This window comes from Anser cygnoides, chromosome 1, assembly GCF_040182565.1.
Source record: "Anser cygnoides isolate HZ-2024a breed goose chromosome 1, Taihu_goose_T2T_genome, whole genome shotgun sequence".
Classification (NCBI taxonomy): domain Eukaryota; kingdom Metazoa; phylum Chordata; class Aves; order Anseriformes; family Anatidae; genus Anser; species Anser cygnoides.
The window spans coordinates 187,356,174-187,376,353 of NC_089873.1; the positions used below are offsets into that span (position 1 = coordinate 187,356,174).

At 35.4% G+C, this 20,180-nt stretch overlaps 1 protein-coding gene across 11 annotated transcripts in view; it reads right to left on the reverse strand.

The window, feature by feature from the left end:
* The window catches only part of NBEA (neurobeachin), a 521,005-nt gene that overhangs the window by 187,776 nt on the left and 313,049 nt on the right, over nt 1-20,180 (reverse strand). For all 11 annotated transcript variants that reach the window (XM_048081219.2, XM_066989702.1, XM_048081215.2 and 8 more), the window contains one exon: nt 8,233-8,357. In XM_048081219.2, the coding sequence (XP_047937176.2) occupies nt 8,233-8,357 (125 nt within the window). The remainder of the gene's footprint in view (nt 1-8,232; nt 8,358-20,180) is intronic.

Below are 20,180 nucleotides of genomic sequence, written 5' to 3' on the forward strand. Positions count from 1 at the left end.
TCAATATAATTTTATTTTATTAATATTAAATCATATATCTAACATTGGGCATCTCTTCTTATAAGGGGCACTTGGCTGGTAATTAGTCTAATGGAGACAAAGAGAGTCAAACAGAGAAAAGAGAAAGAAAATGGTGCTCCAAATGAAGTGGAATTGCTTACACATTTGTCTCATGTCTCTGCATGATCACATTTAAAGAATCGAGATGATTTACTTGGTGACATGTGGAAGCGTTGTTATGGGTTAATTTAATGACTGCATACATATTCTTAAGATGTTTACCACCGAACGTCATGTAACATATGTGTTTTCTGCCCATAAAGAAGAAACTTAAAACTACTCATAGTTACTTCTTAGCTTGTAAACTTACAGGCTAAAATTAAGTGGGCATGTATTGGACGAACGAAGGTGGTTAATTTTTAGTCAGGGGCTTCTGATTTCTTTATTTTTTGTTTAACATTCATACATATGACATTACTTAAATAAATATTAGTTTTGCAAGTTATCTGAGTTAAAGGTCATCACTTGCATTTCCTCAGAACAATGTATTTTATTACATTGTGTGTGTGACTAATTTTCAGGAGGACAGTGCTGGATAGAGCACTAAAAAAGTCAAAACAACAATAATTCCCCTCTGCCCCCTCAAACTCTCCTACCGAAGTATCAAAACATTTTAGTGGCTCAAGTAGTCACAATAAACTCAGTTTCAGTAATAGTATACTGTCCATGAGAAAACTGATATTAGAAGTATTTTATGACCCGGATGATGGGGCAGAGGGCACCCTCAGGAAATTTGCAGATGACAAACTGGGGGGAGTGGCTGACACACCAGAGAGTCATGCTGCCATCCAGAGGGACCTTGACAGGCTGGAGAGGTGGGCTGACAGGAACCTTCTGCAGCTGAGCAAGGATAAGTGCAGAGTCCTGCACTTGAGAAGGAACACCTCCATTCACTATTACTGCTGGATGGCACCCAGCTGGAAGGCAGTACTGTGGAAAAGGACCTGAGTGTCCTGGTGAACACTAAGATGAACAAGAGTCAACAGTATGTCCTTGCTGCTAAGAAGCCTAATGGTATTCTTGGCTACATTAGGCAAAGTATTGCCAGCAGGTAAAGAGAGGTAATCCTTCCACTAGATTCAGCACTGGTAAGGCCACATTTAGAGTGCTGTGTACCTCTCTAGGTCTCCCAGTACAAGAGAGGCCTGGACTCCTGGATAGGGCCACCAAGATGATGAAGGGACTGGAGTCTCCCCTATAAGGAGAGGCTGGGAGAGCTGGGACTGTTCAGCCTGGAGAAGAGGGAACTTGGGGGGATCTTATCAGTGTCTATAAATCCCTGAAGGGAGGGTGAAAGACGATGGAGTCTAGTACCAGGCCAAGAGGTAATGGACACAAACTGGCACACAGGAGCCTCCCTCTGAGCACCAGGCAACACTTCTCTGCTGGGCAGGTAACAGAGCTCTGGCACAGGCTGCTCAGACAGGTTGTGGAGTCTCACTCCCTGGAGATCTTCAAAAGCCACCTGGATGTGATCCTAGGTAATATGCTCTAGGTGTCTGTGTTTGCACAGGGGGTGTTGGACCAGTTGACTTCCAGAGGTCCTTGCCAACCACAGACATTCTGTGATTCTGGCATATGTAAATGCACATTTCCTCAAAAAAAAAAAAAAAAAAAAGGTCTAAAGTAACTTGATGTTGAGGATTACTTATTATTGATGAAATGTTTCTGCTCTTTTTTTTTTTTGAGTCTATGAGATGTTGCATAAGATTAGTCCTGAACATCGAGATATAAGTAAACTGGTGTTTTAAAAGTATTACTTAAGACTAAGTTCTGACAACCATCTACTTTTAAGCTCTAGTTCCATAAAAAGAATCACAGAACCCAGGCTGGAAGGCTCCTCTGGAGATTGTCTACTCCAACCTCCTTTCCGATGCAGGGTCAGGCACAGAAGGCTGCCCAGGACCATTGTCAGTTGGGTTTTCAGTTTTTTCAACAATGGAGATTCCACAGCTTCTCTGGACAACCTGTTCCATTGTTTTACCACCATGAGGATAAATAACATGTTTTTACTGAGTACCACTGAGAAGAGTCTGGCTCCATCTTCTTTACTCTCTCCCAACAGGTTATACCCAACTACAAGACTTCCCCCATCCTGAGCCTTGTCTCTTCTGGATGAAGCAAAGAATATTTAAAGAATATCTGGATCAGATTAGGAATCAACGTAAATGTAAAAAACAAAACAAACAAACAAATAAAAACTACAAAAAGATCTTCAAACTCAACTATGGCCCTTACAGTAAAGCTGTTCATATAGACATATTATGGAAAACAATATTAACAGACAAAACTGAAAGCATATTTTGGTGTTTCACCTCTTACATAGTACACGTAGAATGCTTTCACTAGATATGCCTAGATAACATTTTTTATACATCTAGTGGGCCTGCTAGCAAAATTCTGGTAGGTGATGATTCTGTATCAGCTGTCTTCAAATTGCTTCCAGTTTTGCATTAGTTACTGAAAAAATACTGCTCTCTTTAAAATAGGTCTAAAATCTGCATTGCTGAGACAGCCCCTAAGGACTGTTCTGGAAATATGGTAGGTATGGTATTTTGAATAAATACAGACCAGAGATGAGGCAAAGGTAGTAAAGTCAGAGGGCCTTGTGAAGTTGAGAAAAAGTAAATAACCCTTAGATATATACTCAGCAACTTTGACAGGCACTCTTGAACTTAGTGAAAATAGTGGTGGTGTTTAAATGCAGAAGTCCCAGAAAGAAAAGACTAGTCTTCAAGTGGGCATTCAGACTTCCTATAAGCATTTGATTTCATAGCAAAGCTTCTGAACAGAGATGAAGAAATTGAGCATACACAGTTCTTGGGACATTTTTATTTCTTAAAATGTCTTATCACTTATCAAATGTCATGATAAGTTTGTTTGTAAAACACTAACAGCTTTCTGGAACAATATCTGGTGCATGCTAAATGAAACCAACTTCTTACCAGTTTCTCTGGAATGTCCTCCCTCTGTCTTGTTCTAACACTAACTGCAGAAATGATGAACACAGCGGTTCAGGAGATGAACAGCAGGAGCTGTGGGAATCAGCTGCTCTGGACTTCTCAGAACTGAGAGGTCACTTTAGAGTTACAGTCCTTGGAAGTTCAGCTTGGTACATTTTTCTTTAATACTGATGATCCTCACAAATTTAATATTGATTTAGGGCCCAATGTGGGACAGCCAAAATCCCTGTTCTGAAGACAGACCCTGGTTTGAACAGGGGTTTACATGGATTTCAGACTCAGTTTCATAGCAGGGAATCCACACACCCTTTAAGGTAGCACTTGCTTGAAGATAAACGTTCTAGGAATGTAAGTCCTTCAGCAGCCTGATGGAATCCTGCCTACAATTCTCTGGAAGTCTATAAAACTCCAGATTATTTCGTGAGAGTAAATTTCAGATTTGAACATTTCAGACTTCAGAAATTGATGCTCTTTAACTCAGTTTATATAATCAAATCCGATTTCTAATGATAAGCATACACAACATTTGCTGAAACTTACAGCAGTGAAGACAACTCCCAGGAGTCAGATATAGTCTGCTTCAGTTAAAACTGCTCTTGAAATAAGGTTTTTAATTAGCTGTCCATATATATAACAGAATGAGAAACTTAAAATATGCAAGTTCAAATGCAATTGCCATATTGTACTTATAAGATATATCTGTAACTTCGTTTCAAAACCTGAATGAATTACATATTACATTACAAAGGTGTTTAGTTTTTTGTTGTTTGTTTGTTTTGTATTCTAAACATTCAGGATCTGTCACGATAATCAGCTTAACAGGCCAAATATTCTTGAGCACAGGCACTAGAAATACTTGATAAGCTTACATATAAATGTTTGGAACATAACCACTGAGTTATTCGAGTCCATTACCTCCACTGCAGACTAGAAAAAGTGGCTTTTCTTGGATCATGTCTACATGCAAATGGTTTGTGGAACACTGTCTTTAAGTGCTGAAGGACCAAAGCATAATAAATTCACTATTTTGCTCTTAAGTTGACCTCTTTGGAGTAGTATTCTGTTTCACTGTCCAGGGTGGTACAGTAGTGTCTCCTCTATACTAATCTTCAATGACTGTAAACTGTGAAGGTGATTAACTAGAAGAGACAGTTCTTTCACCACATGTACAGAATCACTGTGAATTGGGTCATGGCTGTATATTTTCTGCATTTATTGGTAGCAAAATCTGGGGAAGAGAATAGAGTCTATAATGTCTTACACAATCTTTTGTTCCTCCCCTCTTTTTAATCTACAGTTTAATCAACTACATTGAAGCTCAATCTAAACTTATAATAAGAACTGTTCTAAATCCAGTGAAATGTCAATAAAATTAAAACTACAAAAACTTTCCAGTAGTTCAAAATCCCAGTTTATACCTTTCACTTTAATACTGCAGTAAGCAGGATCCCATTAGCTTCACAAAAGGGGAGAAATGAATCCATGGATCTATTAAAGAATTTAACTAAAACAAAAGATAAAACAGCAGATAAAACTCTGAAATAATTAGGCTTGAATTTTACATCCAGATATGAAATGGATGTAAAATCCAGTGTTAATGTCAAATAGCTAGAAATGGAAGAGACTAATCCAAAGGGAAAAATTTTCCAGTTCATCTCCTGTAAATGCTGCTATGACTGTGTTCTGACAGTCTCAAACGACAACTAAGTATATAGCTACAGGAATATGTTATAATTTTTCAATTTTGAAATATTTTTACTTGCCATGTACTTTGAACACATATATATACCTATACATATACACATATATGCATATTTGTATTTTATCAAAAACAGACATCTGAGCATGCATACAATGGCTGAGTAACAACCTGTAGTTAAAAATAAGTTTTACTCATTTGACTTGTAGCAGATTTTTTGAGAGAATACTACTTACATATAGCAGATAACAGATATAATGCTTCCTACATTAAGAAGGCCCTTATCAGATAAAATTAACACTTTTTTTTTTTTTAGCCCTTCAAGGCATAATTTAACATTTGTTATTATTTCTTTTCTAAAACAAACATAGATCACAAGCATAGTTTTCATTTCCAAGAATTTTTCGTTCCTTGATGACTGCAAGTATTACATAATTACAGTATCCAGACATCCAACATCAACTCTGATTTAGTACTAGAGTAGCTGTAGAGCACTTTTTTTATTTATCAAGGTCATCTTGATGGCTGTGCAAGCTTAGATAAATCAGGTGTTAAGCAGGCACATCTCCAAGGAATCTGGAAATTCTCTCATCTGCAATCCTCAGCACATCTTATTATTTACTGCCAAATAAATGACTGATTAATTTTGTCATTTTTGCTTGGTGATTTTTGCTCATCTGAAACTGCCTGCCCTCTTCTGCAATGCCTGATCAGACCTATTTAAGCTGATGCCTTTGATCGTAGATACAGAGGAGCTTGCTGACTTAGGCTTTGACTAAACATTCCTCCACTGCAATATTTATGCACAAAACCCTAAATGATAACTGACAGTCAACATAGATAACAAATATTTATATTTCCACCATTTTACTGCTGCTCAGTATAGATTTTCTTGTGCTAGAGGTATCAGTCAAGATGAAAAATTTATATTAATATAACAAAAGCCCAACAAATTTTGCTTTCATTAATAGTTTATTTCTCACAAACAAAGTATCCGAGGTCAAGAAAAAATGTGTTACTGGAAAACTATGCACAAATAAATTTTTTAATTGTTTTAAATTCTTTCTGCACTATGATATCATGCTTAGTGTTGGAAGCTAGGAGCATTTTACTATCAAGGTGTTCCAAACAAAATTAACAAAACAAAGCTAATTAAAAAATACAATGAAAGTTAAGCCCTATGGAAAAAATCTGCCTCCAGCTCTTTCTTAATCACATTCCAACACCAGAGGCTAAAGGTACATCGAACTGCACCAAATCCTTTTCACATGACAACCTCATAAATTATTCAACTCATTAGTAACACCAAGAGGCATAAAAATAACATCAGTGTTAAGGATGTTTCCTTACAGAGAAAGGTCAGCTAAAAGTTGCAGTGTTAAAATCCAAAGGCTTAGCCTCTGAAAAGTAAGTACATGTAGCTAGAATCCATGAACTACAACTTTAATGCATGTTGCTTAAAAATTCCGTACATTAATTTTAATAAATACACAAAAAAGTTATATTCAGAATTATTTTAATTCTGCAAACAGGACAACATTTATCTTTTTTTTTTTTTTTAATGTAACCAGGATGCATACCACCTCTAAAAATACCTGAGCGTTAATTTTCCTGTATGTTGAATACACTAACAGGTGAGTACTATGAAACTATATAGAAACAACACAGTATGAGACTATTACTACTTCAGCTTTTCTACTTCTTTTGGTTGTAGCTTTATCCTGCAGGCTAGCTCTACTACAAGGCAGCTGTCACCTCCACTGAAATACCAGACCATAAAAACTACACTAAAAGAGGTAATCTTTGAAACATGCTAAAATAAAACCATTTAAGTGCAACTTGTATTATAGTTCTTGTAAAACAAAACAAAATAAACAAAACAAAAAAACCACTTCCACCCTCTTCTGAGCTCAATCTTATCCCAAAGATAAAACATTCATACTATAAAATGCAAGAAACAAGGACATCAAAATAAATGAAAGCTGGATAGTATCAATGCTTTAAAACTTCATTATAGCTTATAAATCAGATTTCTTCTTGTTTTAATGCTAGTTCAATATCTAAAATTAAAATTCTTAAGCAATAAGAATATTTTAAAAGTTTTTATTCCTGAATAAAGCAGAAAGCCCTCAGCTTTAGTGATTATTTTTCTTACAAAGGAAATATATTTCAAAGGAAATATTTTTCTTACAAAGGCAACATAGCAATTAGCACAATTCTGCATCTGCCTCTGATAAGATCTCTGTTTTGATGTTTTGGAATACTGTGGATGAAATAACCCTCTGTCAAATATATACTACTGGGGTGATGTCTTAACCCAACTAGTGAACAGTTAATGACCTGAAGTTCTGCACATGATAGCCTTTGCATTTAAATAAGTATTAAATTACACTACCTAGTATAACCACATATGCAGACACTCATTTATATGTCTAACCTTGTTTGAATCCCAGCTATTTGCTTCAACAACCAGCAAAGTTGGTGAAATACATAGGTTACACAGAGCTACCTTTATATCTATCACATTCAGAACTCCTGGCAACATTAGCCCTTGACTACAAGGACTACAATCAACTGAAATGTTTAATGTGCATTTGGCAAACTACTTCCCTTTCCTTAGTTTTTAATAAGTGATGCAAAATTTTATTGCTAAATGCTACAGAACCCCAGGATATATATATATATATATTCAGTACTGCAGATTTTAAAAAAAAAAGGAAAGAAAAAATATTCTGAATATTCTTTACAAATCTCCATCTTTGATATGCTAGAGAGCTACACCAGTTTAAATGTGAGAAGTAAATTTGCTTCAGACATTTGGAGTACTCAAGTTCAGTCTGCTGTACAGAAATCACTAAACACATGAAACTTTCAGATGATATAAGGGAATTTGCAAGCATGTTCCTCCCTCTTCTTTTATACCTCAGCTATCTCTTCGTGAAAATCAATCATCATCTAATCCTGAAATTCAAAGACTGAATCTCCTATGTGGTCAGTACACTATTCAATCCTAAGCATCCTCAAAATACATTCTTCAAGCAAGTTGTTAGGTATTTCATGATTTGCAGAAAACAAAACAAAACAAAAAATTTGGCTGAGAATATGCTAAGATAAAAACATCTGATATGTTTTTTAAAACAGTTAATCTTTTATTCATGAGAGATCTCCAATGGAACTATTATGACACATTAGTTTGATGGCTTAACAGTTTTGTTCTGTCACTCGGGAGAGACAAGTTTGGTTACTTTTACCAGTGTCTCAAAATTAACATCTGGGAATGCCAAAGAGGTATAATGTGAATCCCCTGGGGATTAGAAAACATAACAGCCCACAGGTTCACAACTTCTGGTTCATCAAAGTATAAGAACTGAAAGAATTCCTTTTCTAAGAAAATGTTCTAGGAATTCTCAGCACTATCCTTAAAAAAAGAAGGGATATGATTCTCAGGGATTCATGGACATGAAGAAAAAATCATAACATATATTTTTTTAAGCAGGAGTTAGTACTGACCATATTCCACTGCAGCTTTCAGAAGAGCATCAGAATGAGTAGACCCAAAAGCATTGCGAACAAATCGCCTCCGCCGGCGCAAATCGTCTTCCCAGTAATCCAAACGCCAGAAGTCATGCAGTTGGCTATGAAATAAAGAACACACACATCAGCACCTACCACAGCCTGAACTGTATTTACATACATTATACTATAATTTCACTACTGCTTTTCTATTTCTGGAATACAATCTTGTAAAAACATATATTACTAAAACTTCCAATATTCTAACATTTCTTTACATGCATTTATACATTATAAACCTCAGCACTGCCTGTCTCAAAATGTTCTGCCTGCTGCTAAAAACATTAATCACACTGAGCCCATTAACAAATGCAGCATCAAATTACAAGTATTAATGGCACAGCTTGCTTTCTTTTACAGTGTTTTTAACAAGGCTTGTAAATCATAGAATGGACCTCAGTGCAAATAGTTTGCAATTTAATGACTATGGTCCCTTAGCAGACTGAACTTAGAAGTATAAAATATTGCCCACTTGAATTTTGTGGAACTATGATTAAACTAATGTGCTGAAATATTCATTGAAATAATTCCCTACTGCCCCTAGCAACCTGAGAAAATTGCAATTTTATTCATTATTAATAACACTGAATTAGAGCAGCAAAAAAATTCCACCATGTGGTAATTGTCTTGGTAAATTATTATTCCAGCACTAACAGAGTACTAGGATGATTTTATAGCTTCCAGCTAATACAAGCCATTAACAACCATGACCATCTTTGTGTTACATTGATTTTTTACATTCAAAAGCAATATTAAAGCACTGTAGAATGATATAAGCCAATGTTAATCTATGTTCGACTCAAAACATACATATGTAATCATGTGGTATTTAACTTCACTTCTACAGAAATGACCAACTCCACTTTCAGAAAACTTCTTGACGTTATTAACACAAACATCTCCCATGTCAACATTATAAGTATGCTGTTCTGAAGGACAGAGAACAAGGTGAGTGGATGCAGCAGAATACCTCCTAGCCACATTTTCAGAAGTAGCACACATTTTTAGTTTATTATTTTTACTCAATGTATTTTTTGTACTCTGAATGACATTTTCACTATATGCTTCTTGAGTCTGCTTGAAGGTCCTACTCTTGATGTTGCCTTGAGAATCAGACATTATTTTATGTAGCTACAATCACTGAGAAGGCATCTTCAGGAGTTCAGCAGGAGCTGCTTACTCATTGAGAGCAATTCAGACTATCTTGCATAAAGGTGAGGCAGTAGTGACTCAGCTCCCACAATGGGAAGGTGCAATATTAATGGCCTGGCTTGCATGCTATGAGACAGAAATATCTTGCTATCCTGAGTACCACTTTTCTCTTGCTAAGTAATAGACTACTTTGTTTTTGTACTGTGATACAGTTTTTGCTCACAAATGTCTTGTTAGCCTGAAGTATCAGTTCATCATTTACCCTCCTACACTGAGTACTGAATAATTTTACTGTGACTGCTAAGTACACTTGATTGTTATGTGTTATGAATGCAAAAATGGGCAGACAGCTGACCCATGGTTTAGACAGAGTTTAAAATCTCCTTGTAGAGTTCAAGACTCTGTTTTAAACTCATTATATGAAAGATAAAAATAAAGGCTTTTTATCATAGTCATTGTAGTCATTGTTTTTAAAAGGCAAGAAACTTTCCCTTTTTACATCCATCTAAGAGTAATCAACAATGAAACAGAAGTAAAGACATTAATGAAAGTTATTTTAAAAAAGCAAGAGTTCTGTGAATCTGTATTTTTCATCACAAAAAAGGCTGTTAAGTTGATAAAAATGACACAATTATGTAAGAGTTAAAAACCTTCTATTAAATTAAAAGTATTCAAAGACTAAGAATACTAAATTTTTAATTTGTTCTGTGTTTAATCTGGTAATACATTCATTTCATTAATCAGCCTGAAGGATATTGTATATTCTCAGCTGCAAGTAAAAGGTTGTAGTAGATGATTTAAAGATTGGATTAGATGATCTTGGATGTCTTTTCCAACCTGATTCTGTGATTCTAAAACAGATTTTAAATGAAGTTATGAAGTTCAATGAAGTCATAAGTAAATAAATGAAAAAATTGTCAGAGGAGAAAGTCTATTTTGGGGATCCCAAAAGGTTATAACTTAACCAGGGCTTGACATCTGAAATACATAATAACAGTGCAAAATAAAAATTCAGAAATAATAGTACACATATTCCTAATCACAAATTACATGACTGTTTAAAACACAGCTGAAGTTTCTTCCTAGACTGTTCTACCCAAACATATCCCACAATGTTATTAACCTAAAACTGCAGCTTGCAGTCTCTGCCAGCTTGCAGCCAGATGCAGATATAGAGCAGCGCCTCAGGGCATCAGGTAGTAGCAGGCCAGAAGCACGTTTTTGTTAGTAGGCATAGTGTCAGACCTTTATGCAAAATTATGTATAATCCAAGCAAGATTCTGACATAATTTCTTCTAAGAGTATTTCATTGTACAAATGAAAAGACGGAAAGATTCTTCATGGGGAAGACTGCATGAAGATGATGCATGAGAAGAGTAACAAGATGAAAATGTTGTCATAGTTTTGTTATTTATTAAGAAGCAAAGGTTTTGACAAGCTTCCATCTCCCTACTTGGTCTTCACTGATACCTTCTTTCAGGGAAATAATGCCTTTTGTTCTCTCTAGTTCAAAGTCCATACATTTTGGAGTTTGTAGGATTTGCTGATCTAATAAAGTTCAAAATCAGTTTTCAAATATAAAAGTCTAAGGATGATGGTTGAGTACACAGAACATCTAGGAAAGAGAAGTCATATGAATGGCATGAAGTCAATGTACATAGATGCTGCATATATGAACCAGCTCTAATCAGTAATAACAGAACCTGAGATACTTTAATCTGACTCCTTCTAAAGACTTTTCCTTCCTCAGAGAAAACACCCACAGGGGGTTCAACAAACTGGCAGAACTGGTGAAATTGTCTAGGGGAGACACAGTATTTGCCACCAGATGTTTTGCTGCAATAATCTTTCTGAACAATATAATGTGAGCCAACAAAGGTCTGCTCAACAGAGTTAGGTAAGCAGTGATGGAGTGTGGCACATATAGCCATATAGCTAAGGAGCTTGCTCTTCTTTTCAGGTTCCTGTATATTCCTGGTTTAGAGTCACACCACCAAAACATGCTATTATTTCCAAGCTACAGTGTAAAATTTGCACCGGACTGCTCGTTGGATAATACATACCAAAATGATCCTACAGTGAAAAATGGTCTCATCATTAAGAGTGTATAATGTATGTCAGTCACTGTTATACAAAGTGCTTTGCAAATCTTATTTCTGTATGTTAGTCTGTCACAGAAAGCCCACCGAGGAAACTTTCATATTCTATGACTATGCATTCAAAATTCAATTATGCATTGTCTTGATACAGAAATTAAGTATCATAAAATCAGTGTCTTAGGGGACTACTAAAAGCGGCAAAATAGTGTTTTGTTTTTTTTTTCCAACTTATTTGAGAAAACAAACAACAACAAAACATCATCAACAACAAAAAAAGACTGGATAAATCCTGGAACAACAGCAGATTCTGAGTTACTCATACATACAGCTTGGAATTAAACACTACAAAGTTATCAGCCTACCAAGTACCACCATTAAGGCAGAGATGTCTTGGGCTCATGGAATAGAGCACTGGACTGAATTACAGTATTGCAATATAAACTGTGTCGAAGACTGTACCTGGACCCTAAACAAAAGGTTTCTGGATCTTAACCAGTTACTCTCAGATTTACTTTTGATTTATTTATTGAGCAGCATATTTAATAAAGTGACAAGACATTTTCTCCTTACACTATTGCTTGCTAGAAATCAGAGGCTTGAAAACTTTGAATGTCTCATTTTCATCACTTATATTATAGAAAGTCTTATCTGTGGGATTTTCTTAAAAATATATTGTTACATCTTTCCTTGGATTAGATTAAAAATCCTATGAAGCAGAAGACTGTGGCACAAACTTTAGCCTAAAACTAAGAAAGCTGCCTGCTTTAAAAGCCCAGAGATAAGGACTGAATCAATATTAAGTTGTCTAACTCCTTAATGACAGTACTTTACAAATACTTATATTCTAATCCTGTGTATATTATTCAGGCTTTACTTACTTACTTACTTACTTAATTAATTAATTTCAGGAATCTAGATAGATGCTAGGCAGCTTTAAGTCATGTCTGAAAATCGAGCTGACGTACACTTTCTAGGTACTAGATACAAGTCAGTCCTAGAAGAGGGCATGTCTGCAAATTGTTCCCCTTGCTACAACCTGTTTTTCCTAGAATTGCTGTTATTACATCAAGTTTAGTAATTTATTTCTGCGACAAGTACAATATTTCAAGAAGCTTTAATTTTCTTAATAATGTGTAGCAAACACTATTTCCATAGCCAACCAGATTACATTCAGTTTCTCATATGCTTGTATCTTACAGCATTTAAGTGACATTTTGAGTCAGGTTTGTTTTAATGAAAAAGTGCATATTAAGCATAGCATAATGATTTTTTTATTATTTTATTTTAATTTAATTTTTTTTTAACCTAGAGGTTCATAGCATTATTCGTGAGCTACTTCTAAATACTTCCAACAACAAGTATAACTGCGTTCCTTTAACTGAAATTATTTAAAATGTACTCTAAAACACATGACCCAAAGAGGTCTACTTCATGAGCTTAACTGTCAAGATACTTTCCTTACAAACTATAGTGTAACCTAATATAAACCTTTATCATCCTTATCATCACTTTCATCACAAGAACTGGTATGAACCTACTCATATTACAAAGTTACTAATAATGAAGTGGAGTGCACAGTGAAAACTTAATCCAAAATTTCAGCTGTGTGGTATTTCATACAATACAGAGACATTACAATGAAATAAGCCCTGTTTTAACACAGTTATTGAAGGATTACAAATTCTGTTTCACTGCCACTATCATCACTTGTGCCTGCTTAGCAGCTCACTGTGTATATTCTCCTCCTTTAAACACCATTTGAACTTGTGAAAGGCCAGCATGGGATGGAAAGGCAAACTAGTCTTCTGCTACACCAGATAGCAAACATGGACTTTAGTAAATTAGATCAAACAGCTTTGAAGTCTTCATAGAATCAAAGAATAATAGAATGGTTTGGGTTGGAAGGGACCTTAAAGACCACCTAGTTCCAACCTCCTGCCATAGGCAGGGACAACTCCCACTAGACCAGGTTGCCCAAAGCCCCATCCAACCTGGTCTTGAATGCTTCCAGAGATGGGGCATCTACAACTTCTCAGGGCAACCTGTTCCAGTACCTCATCACCCTTAAAGGAAATAATTTCTTCCAAATATCTAACCTAAATCTACCCTCTTTTAGTTAAAAGCTATTACCCCTTGTCCTATAACGACACTACCTGACATAGAATCCCTCCCCAGGCTTCCTGTAGGCCCCCTTTAATTACCAGAAGGCTGCTATAAGGTCTCCCCAGAGCCTTCTCAAGATGGAACAACCTCAACTCCAGCCTGTCTTCATAGGAGAGGTGCCCCAGCCCTCTGATCATTTCTGTGGCCCTCCTCTAGACTTGTTCTAATAGGTTCATGTACTTCTTGTGCTGGGATCCCCAGAGCTGAATGCAGTGCTCCAGGTGGGGTCTCACAAGAGCAGACTAGAGGAGGAGAATCACATCCCTCAGCCTGCTGTCCACGCTGCTTTTGATGCAGCCCAGGATATGGTTGGCTTTCTGGGCTGCAGGCACACATTACCAGCTCAAGTCGAGCTTCTCATCAAAAAGCAACCCCAAGTCCTCTTCAGAGCTGCTCTCAATCCACTCATCGCTCAGCCTGTATTTGTGCTTGGGATTGCCTTGACCCATCTGCAGGATTCTATATAATAATATATATAATAATTCTATATAGTACTCTGCTACAATAACACATACACTTTCCATATATTTTGGGACAAATATTATTAAGACAGACTAAAGTATTTCAGATAGCCCAACATGTAATCTTTTTAGAAATTGTGGAGCTCTCTGCCACAATTCAAAGGAGTACCAAGCTAGCCTACACAGCAAATTCCTTTCTGTCTTTCCCAATGTATTAGTAGCTCAGACTTATTAAAGACAACTTTCTCACCACAGCTCTGAAGAAGTATATGGGAAGGGCGTATTTTTTTTATTATTCTTTCTTTCTTTCTTTTTTTTTTTTTCTCTATTACTTACAAATCTTAGCTTTTCCAAACAGCAAATCTTTGCACACCCTGTGGGCATCCAGCATCTGTAACTGCAGCTCCATGGCTGTGAAGCGAGGGCTCCCTGCACATGTTGCATGGGAGCCCTCGCTTTCATACCGCATGCTACAAATGCATTTTTCTCTGTCACCTACAGCTACAGCAACTAGAGGCAAACACAAACAGTGGAAGCAGCAGAACACATGTCCATAAAAGATCCTCAGACTGCAACCCAAAAGATGGGCTGCCAGATGGAAGAGATTAAGTTTGAATATGCTAACGAAGAGGAACAAGCCTGAAGGCATGGGGGAAGGGGAAAAAGTTGTTTGGAAAAAGAGGTGGGTCACAGAACTGGAGGGATGCCAGAGAATCCATAGTCTTTGTAATACTGGGAAACTGCATATAAAAGAGAAGGAACTGATGATCTATAATTGTAAGAATTAGCTCTATTCTATTTTCTGTAACTTATTTTAAAGAGAAAACCACATTCTTTTCAGAGTCTGGAATTATGACTATGTTTTGACAAAAGAGGAAAAAATGTACATTGGAAATGCATATAAAAATTTTTCCTAATATTTAATATGAAGAACAGAAATTCTGTAAAATAAAAAAGTATGTAAAAGAAAACTTGAAATACAAAAACCAAACCAAAACAAAAGCACCACAACCACCACCACCAACAAAAAACACAAAACAACAACAACAAAACAAATTATTACTTATGTAATATGTATTAGACAAAAAGTATAAGCTAAAATATAAATCTGTCTGCCAGAAGATCTAAGTCATAAAAGACTTCTGTAACAACAACAGAGGAAATACTGCGTATCAACAGATACACTAATTGTATTAGTGTGAAGTTTTTCTGACTGTGCATGAAACAGAAACAGTGCCTGCTGGTTGTAGCAAGATTGTGAGGCAGGTATTCAAAAATCCCATCCCACACTATAATGAGTAAAATAAAATTAAGCCGTGATGTACCTGATTGGAAACAAATATCAGAAGTTTTAATTAACATAACTACTCTACACATGCAGAAAGGCTTTTTTTTTGGTTAAAAAATCACAAAGTATTATTTATTATTATTATTATTATTATTATTATTATTATTATTTCAAATAGCATGCTAGAGACTCCCAGAAGAAAAAAATGTTAAAAAAGAATAATACTAATAAGCCTAAAAACTGGAAATACCAGCATGGGGAATAAAGATGCTTATAAATTTAAGAGACATCTAATGCAATGAAAATTTTAAAGACGGTAAAAATATTACAAATAAACATTAAAAAAAATCTTTAGGCATTTTAATAAACAATAACATTTGTTTTCCTAAGTACACACGCAAAAGGATTATCATTGTTACATATCAGGAGAACACTTTGCAGAGTTTCATAGCAGAAGGGAAAGATGTCTTTGAAAAAGACCTTACCATCTAAATAGAAGGATGCTAAATATTCAGGGAAATGCGGCTAGTATTTAATCTTTTAGTAGGTTTTTTATGCATATAAGGTTGAGTAACTCTATTTTTGTGTGAGAAGTTTCATACTGTAACTTTGTGAAAGAATTTGGGTGAATGTGTCCTAGGAAAGTCACATGGATGATACACGTTGGAAGCAGGGCTCCAAGGCTTAGGATATGCGTACAGTGTGATGAAGCTATGTTCACAAACCAGTGAGGTGACATAGCAGCAGAAATACAAGGTATGAAGAACATGCAAAGCAAGTGAAGAGCACTGGTAATAAATACTGGCGTATGGTGATGAAACTGAAGTTGTGTCAGTGGGCAAATAAGGCATGCCTCTTCAGTTGCTTAGGGATAGCATTTCTTGGGGGATGGCCGCTGTCTTTTTCTCTGCTTTTTGCAATCATTGCAGCAAACTAGCATGGGTAGGAAGGAGAGAGGAAGTAACAGAGCTGCCTGCTAATTTGAAAGCAGGTGGTGTCCTGGTTACTGACAGCTAGAGGAAGTAGTGTGGAGTGCCCAGCAGTCCAGCTAGATGACTTAAATCCCTGCAGCATAGCTAGAAGGCATGCCAGGGAAACCTTATGCAGAAGTGTCATGAGATGTGAGAGTTGTACCTTGTCTGTAGGGCTGCCAAAAAGTGAAAAATGAAAACAAGAAGAGAGGTGAGACAGGAACAACTGGTGAAATGTGAGCAGAAATGTAGACAGTCGAAGTCAGAACACTACAAATGAGGAAGGAAATGGACTTGGTAGGAAAGTCTAGAATTAGGCAGTGAGGAATTTCAAAAAGAAAAGTAATAGGATCTAACCAATAGACAATTTTCATTGGAGTAATCTTACTGGAGTAGGAGTGAAACAGAACAGATGAAAAGGTTTCTTCCAGACATATTTTCTGTGATACTGTGAAATGGGAAACTATAAAGACAACAGATTGGGAGGCAAAGAAATTGAGACGTGTAGATGAAAGGTTTGAAATGTAATTATTGACCGGTGAGGAAAAAACAACAAGTTGGAAAAAAATGGATGAGTAGTAAGTTTATAAGGAATAGAGATGTGAGAAGAAAACCAATGACTATAGAAACTAGAAGAGAAATAACTGTGAAAGTGGATGAGATAAGAGAAGTATACGCAAATAATAAAAACAACCACTATATACAGGTGCAAGAAATTGAGTTAAAAAATATCTGAAGGATTTTGATGTTAATACAAGTGGTTACCCAATCTTAAGAGTACATACTATCATAAAGATAACTTACAGTAAATTTTCCTTTCTTGTTGTCTGCCATTACACCCTGGTTGTTGCTTCTAACATTGTTAATTGCTGAGCTACTCAGTTCCTTCCTAACAGTAAATCTTGCTATGCATTATCAAGGCTGTTCCATGTGAAGAAGAGATTGTAAGGGCAATTGAGATTGTGGAAAATGAAAAATATATTTGAATTACTCTTCTACCACGTTGGCTGGGATTGCTGTAAGGGTGCTCTTCATCTGTAAATCCTGTATGCATGGAGATAGCGTCATAATGACTAGCATCACCAACTAATGGGCTACAGCTTTCCTAAATGTTAATGATAGATAAAATAGCTGTTTACTCTCTTGGATGGATTCATGATGAAGATATTAGATTACAAAGAACAAAACCTCTCTTTCTTTATTTTCTTTCAGCCCTTTGAGAATACCAGTGTCTAAACTTTTCAAATTAATTATTAAAAGGAATATTTAGTTTGTCTGAAGTTAATTTCATCTGTTACCATTTCACTGATCCATATAACTTTGTTGGGTCTCACCTAAATTTTTCTCAATATGCCTAATCTAAAGCTGACTGGAGTCAACACAAGCACCCTCACCACCATCAACAGGCTTCAAATCAATTGTTTTCAGATTCATTCATTTTAAAGAAGCTTTTATAGATTTATAGATTTTGGTACATACTCTTTCTTCACCTCTTTATTAATTTCTAATAAGTACATTAAAGAAATTGTATTACAGAACCTTATCTGTTGAAAATGGCAACTCTGCTTTTCATTATACAAACTTTAGTAACTAAAAACTTGAACATGAATGAAGTCAACAGAAAACCTTTAATGATACTAGTGGTCCAGGATTTTTATGTTTGTTCTATTAACATTGAGCAATTACAAAATATAGTATCCCAGAAGCAAGTGATGGGTAGTTTAAGAAATTTAATTGAGTCCTGCTTTTTCCCCCACCCCACCGCCCAAGCCAAACAACAATGTTGTAAATCTATGAAACACAAATACTGATGTCTGTTAAAGTCTGCAGGTTATGAATTGCATTTGTCCTTCAGAAGTGCAAACATGTTCAGAACTTCTTCTTTCATATCTATTTAAAAACTTCTACCATTCTCTAGTCTCCAGCGGGAAACCTGAGGGTCAGCTAGGTGTAATCTGCTGGTAAGTTGTGCTGCATGTATTAGCAGTTGTGTTAAAATTAATCATTTTTTCCCTTTTACTTTTAAATTTAAAGTTTGTAAAGTAATCTCAGAACTCCAAAGATCAACCCTAAACCTCACAGATATCCAGACTTAAAATTCACAGATTTCTGTAGTTCATTGGCTTTCATAAAAGTATTTCAAATTCACAAATCTCAAATTATTATAGATTATCTAACATATTCTTGAAAGCCCAGTATTTATCTAGACACATTATGCTGTAAATTTTGATGTATCTTGTTTAGCACTTCAAAATAATGAGGTTTAATTTTTTCATCAAGTGTAAAAACAGAAACTAAACTACTGATATTATTTCATATGACTTTTCTCCCCTCTCACTAAAAATAATTTCTAATCCACTACTAAATCTGTTCATTTAATTACAGTCATCTTAATTATTATTTTGAGGAAGTCTGTCAAAAGTCTTTTGCAAATCAAAATACTTTTAAATCAGCTGTAGATTCCTTTCCAATATTATTTTGTTGACATACTTTTGTAAATTCCCCTAAACTAGAAAGCCACATTTCTGTTACATAGACACAATGGATTTCCCACCTTACCATTTTGTAGTCACCTAGCATAATTTTACAGCTACAATTTAAATTACTATTTAATTTACCAATATTGAAAAAAGTCACACTGTTTTGAAGTTCTGAAGATGCAGGTACCAACTCATTTCATAGCATGCCAGATGATTTTAGTGAGACATTCCACTTTTTGTTAGCTTAACTTTCTTTGGAGCTCATAGAAAGCTATTTGGTTCTAACGATGTAGAACTGTAATTTAATTATCAAATTGATATTAGTATTATTAATATATTTTTTTTTTGGTATCTCTCCCTTTACAGAGATTCCCTTTTATTACCAGAAGAATGTTGGTGGTTTGGTGGGTGATTCCTAGAAAACACTGTAATAAATTGTTCCAAAGGAGTTCCGCAGAACCTTAGTAGTGCCAAAATACTCAATGCTCCATTTTCCCACAAGAGCTAGTAGCTAAGGTTTCTCTCAGAAATCTTACATTTCTAATTTTCACATAATTTCTTGTTAATTGTTTGGTTTGTGGCACTGTTTCTTGTAATTAGTTTGTGTTTGCCAATATCTAAACTTGTCTTTTACCTGCAGTAAGTAAAGTTCTAAAATTGTCTTTTTGCTTGCCTTTTCTGCTCATCAGATTAAAGCCTCCAATGTCATAACTCACAGGTTATCTCCAAAGTTAACTGTGATGCTGGGACTAACCATTCATTTACAACACTGGTGTGTAGATGGACAGATACATACACATTCTGATGAGACTCCAGATAGTTACTATATCTCATAGTTGAGACTGATTTTTCCTCCCTTCACATGTATCGGAACTTACTGTAATGTTTTCATACTTGTTGTAAATCCTGAATAAATTCCTGCAGCATTATGCAAAAGCTATCATTGACTTGAAAGAGTTTTTGGATCATATGGTAAAAAAAAACTACTTCTCTGTTCTGTTTGATTCAATGGTTTTCCACCTTCTTCATTTATATCAGCTATAACTCCTGCTCCTGGTTTCAAATTACTAGTACAATATAATTATTAAATATATATATATATATAAAGTTATATATAACTTTGAAATAAGTGTGAAATAGAGCACAGATAAACCAAAAGTGGGTAACAGAAAATACTGCAGGTAATCATCACAAAAGTAGCAGAAGAGTCACCTTTGAAAAGCAAAATAAACTGCTATCACAACTTCTCTCCTATGATCATATTACTAATG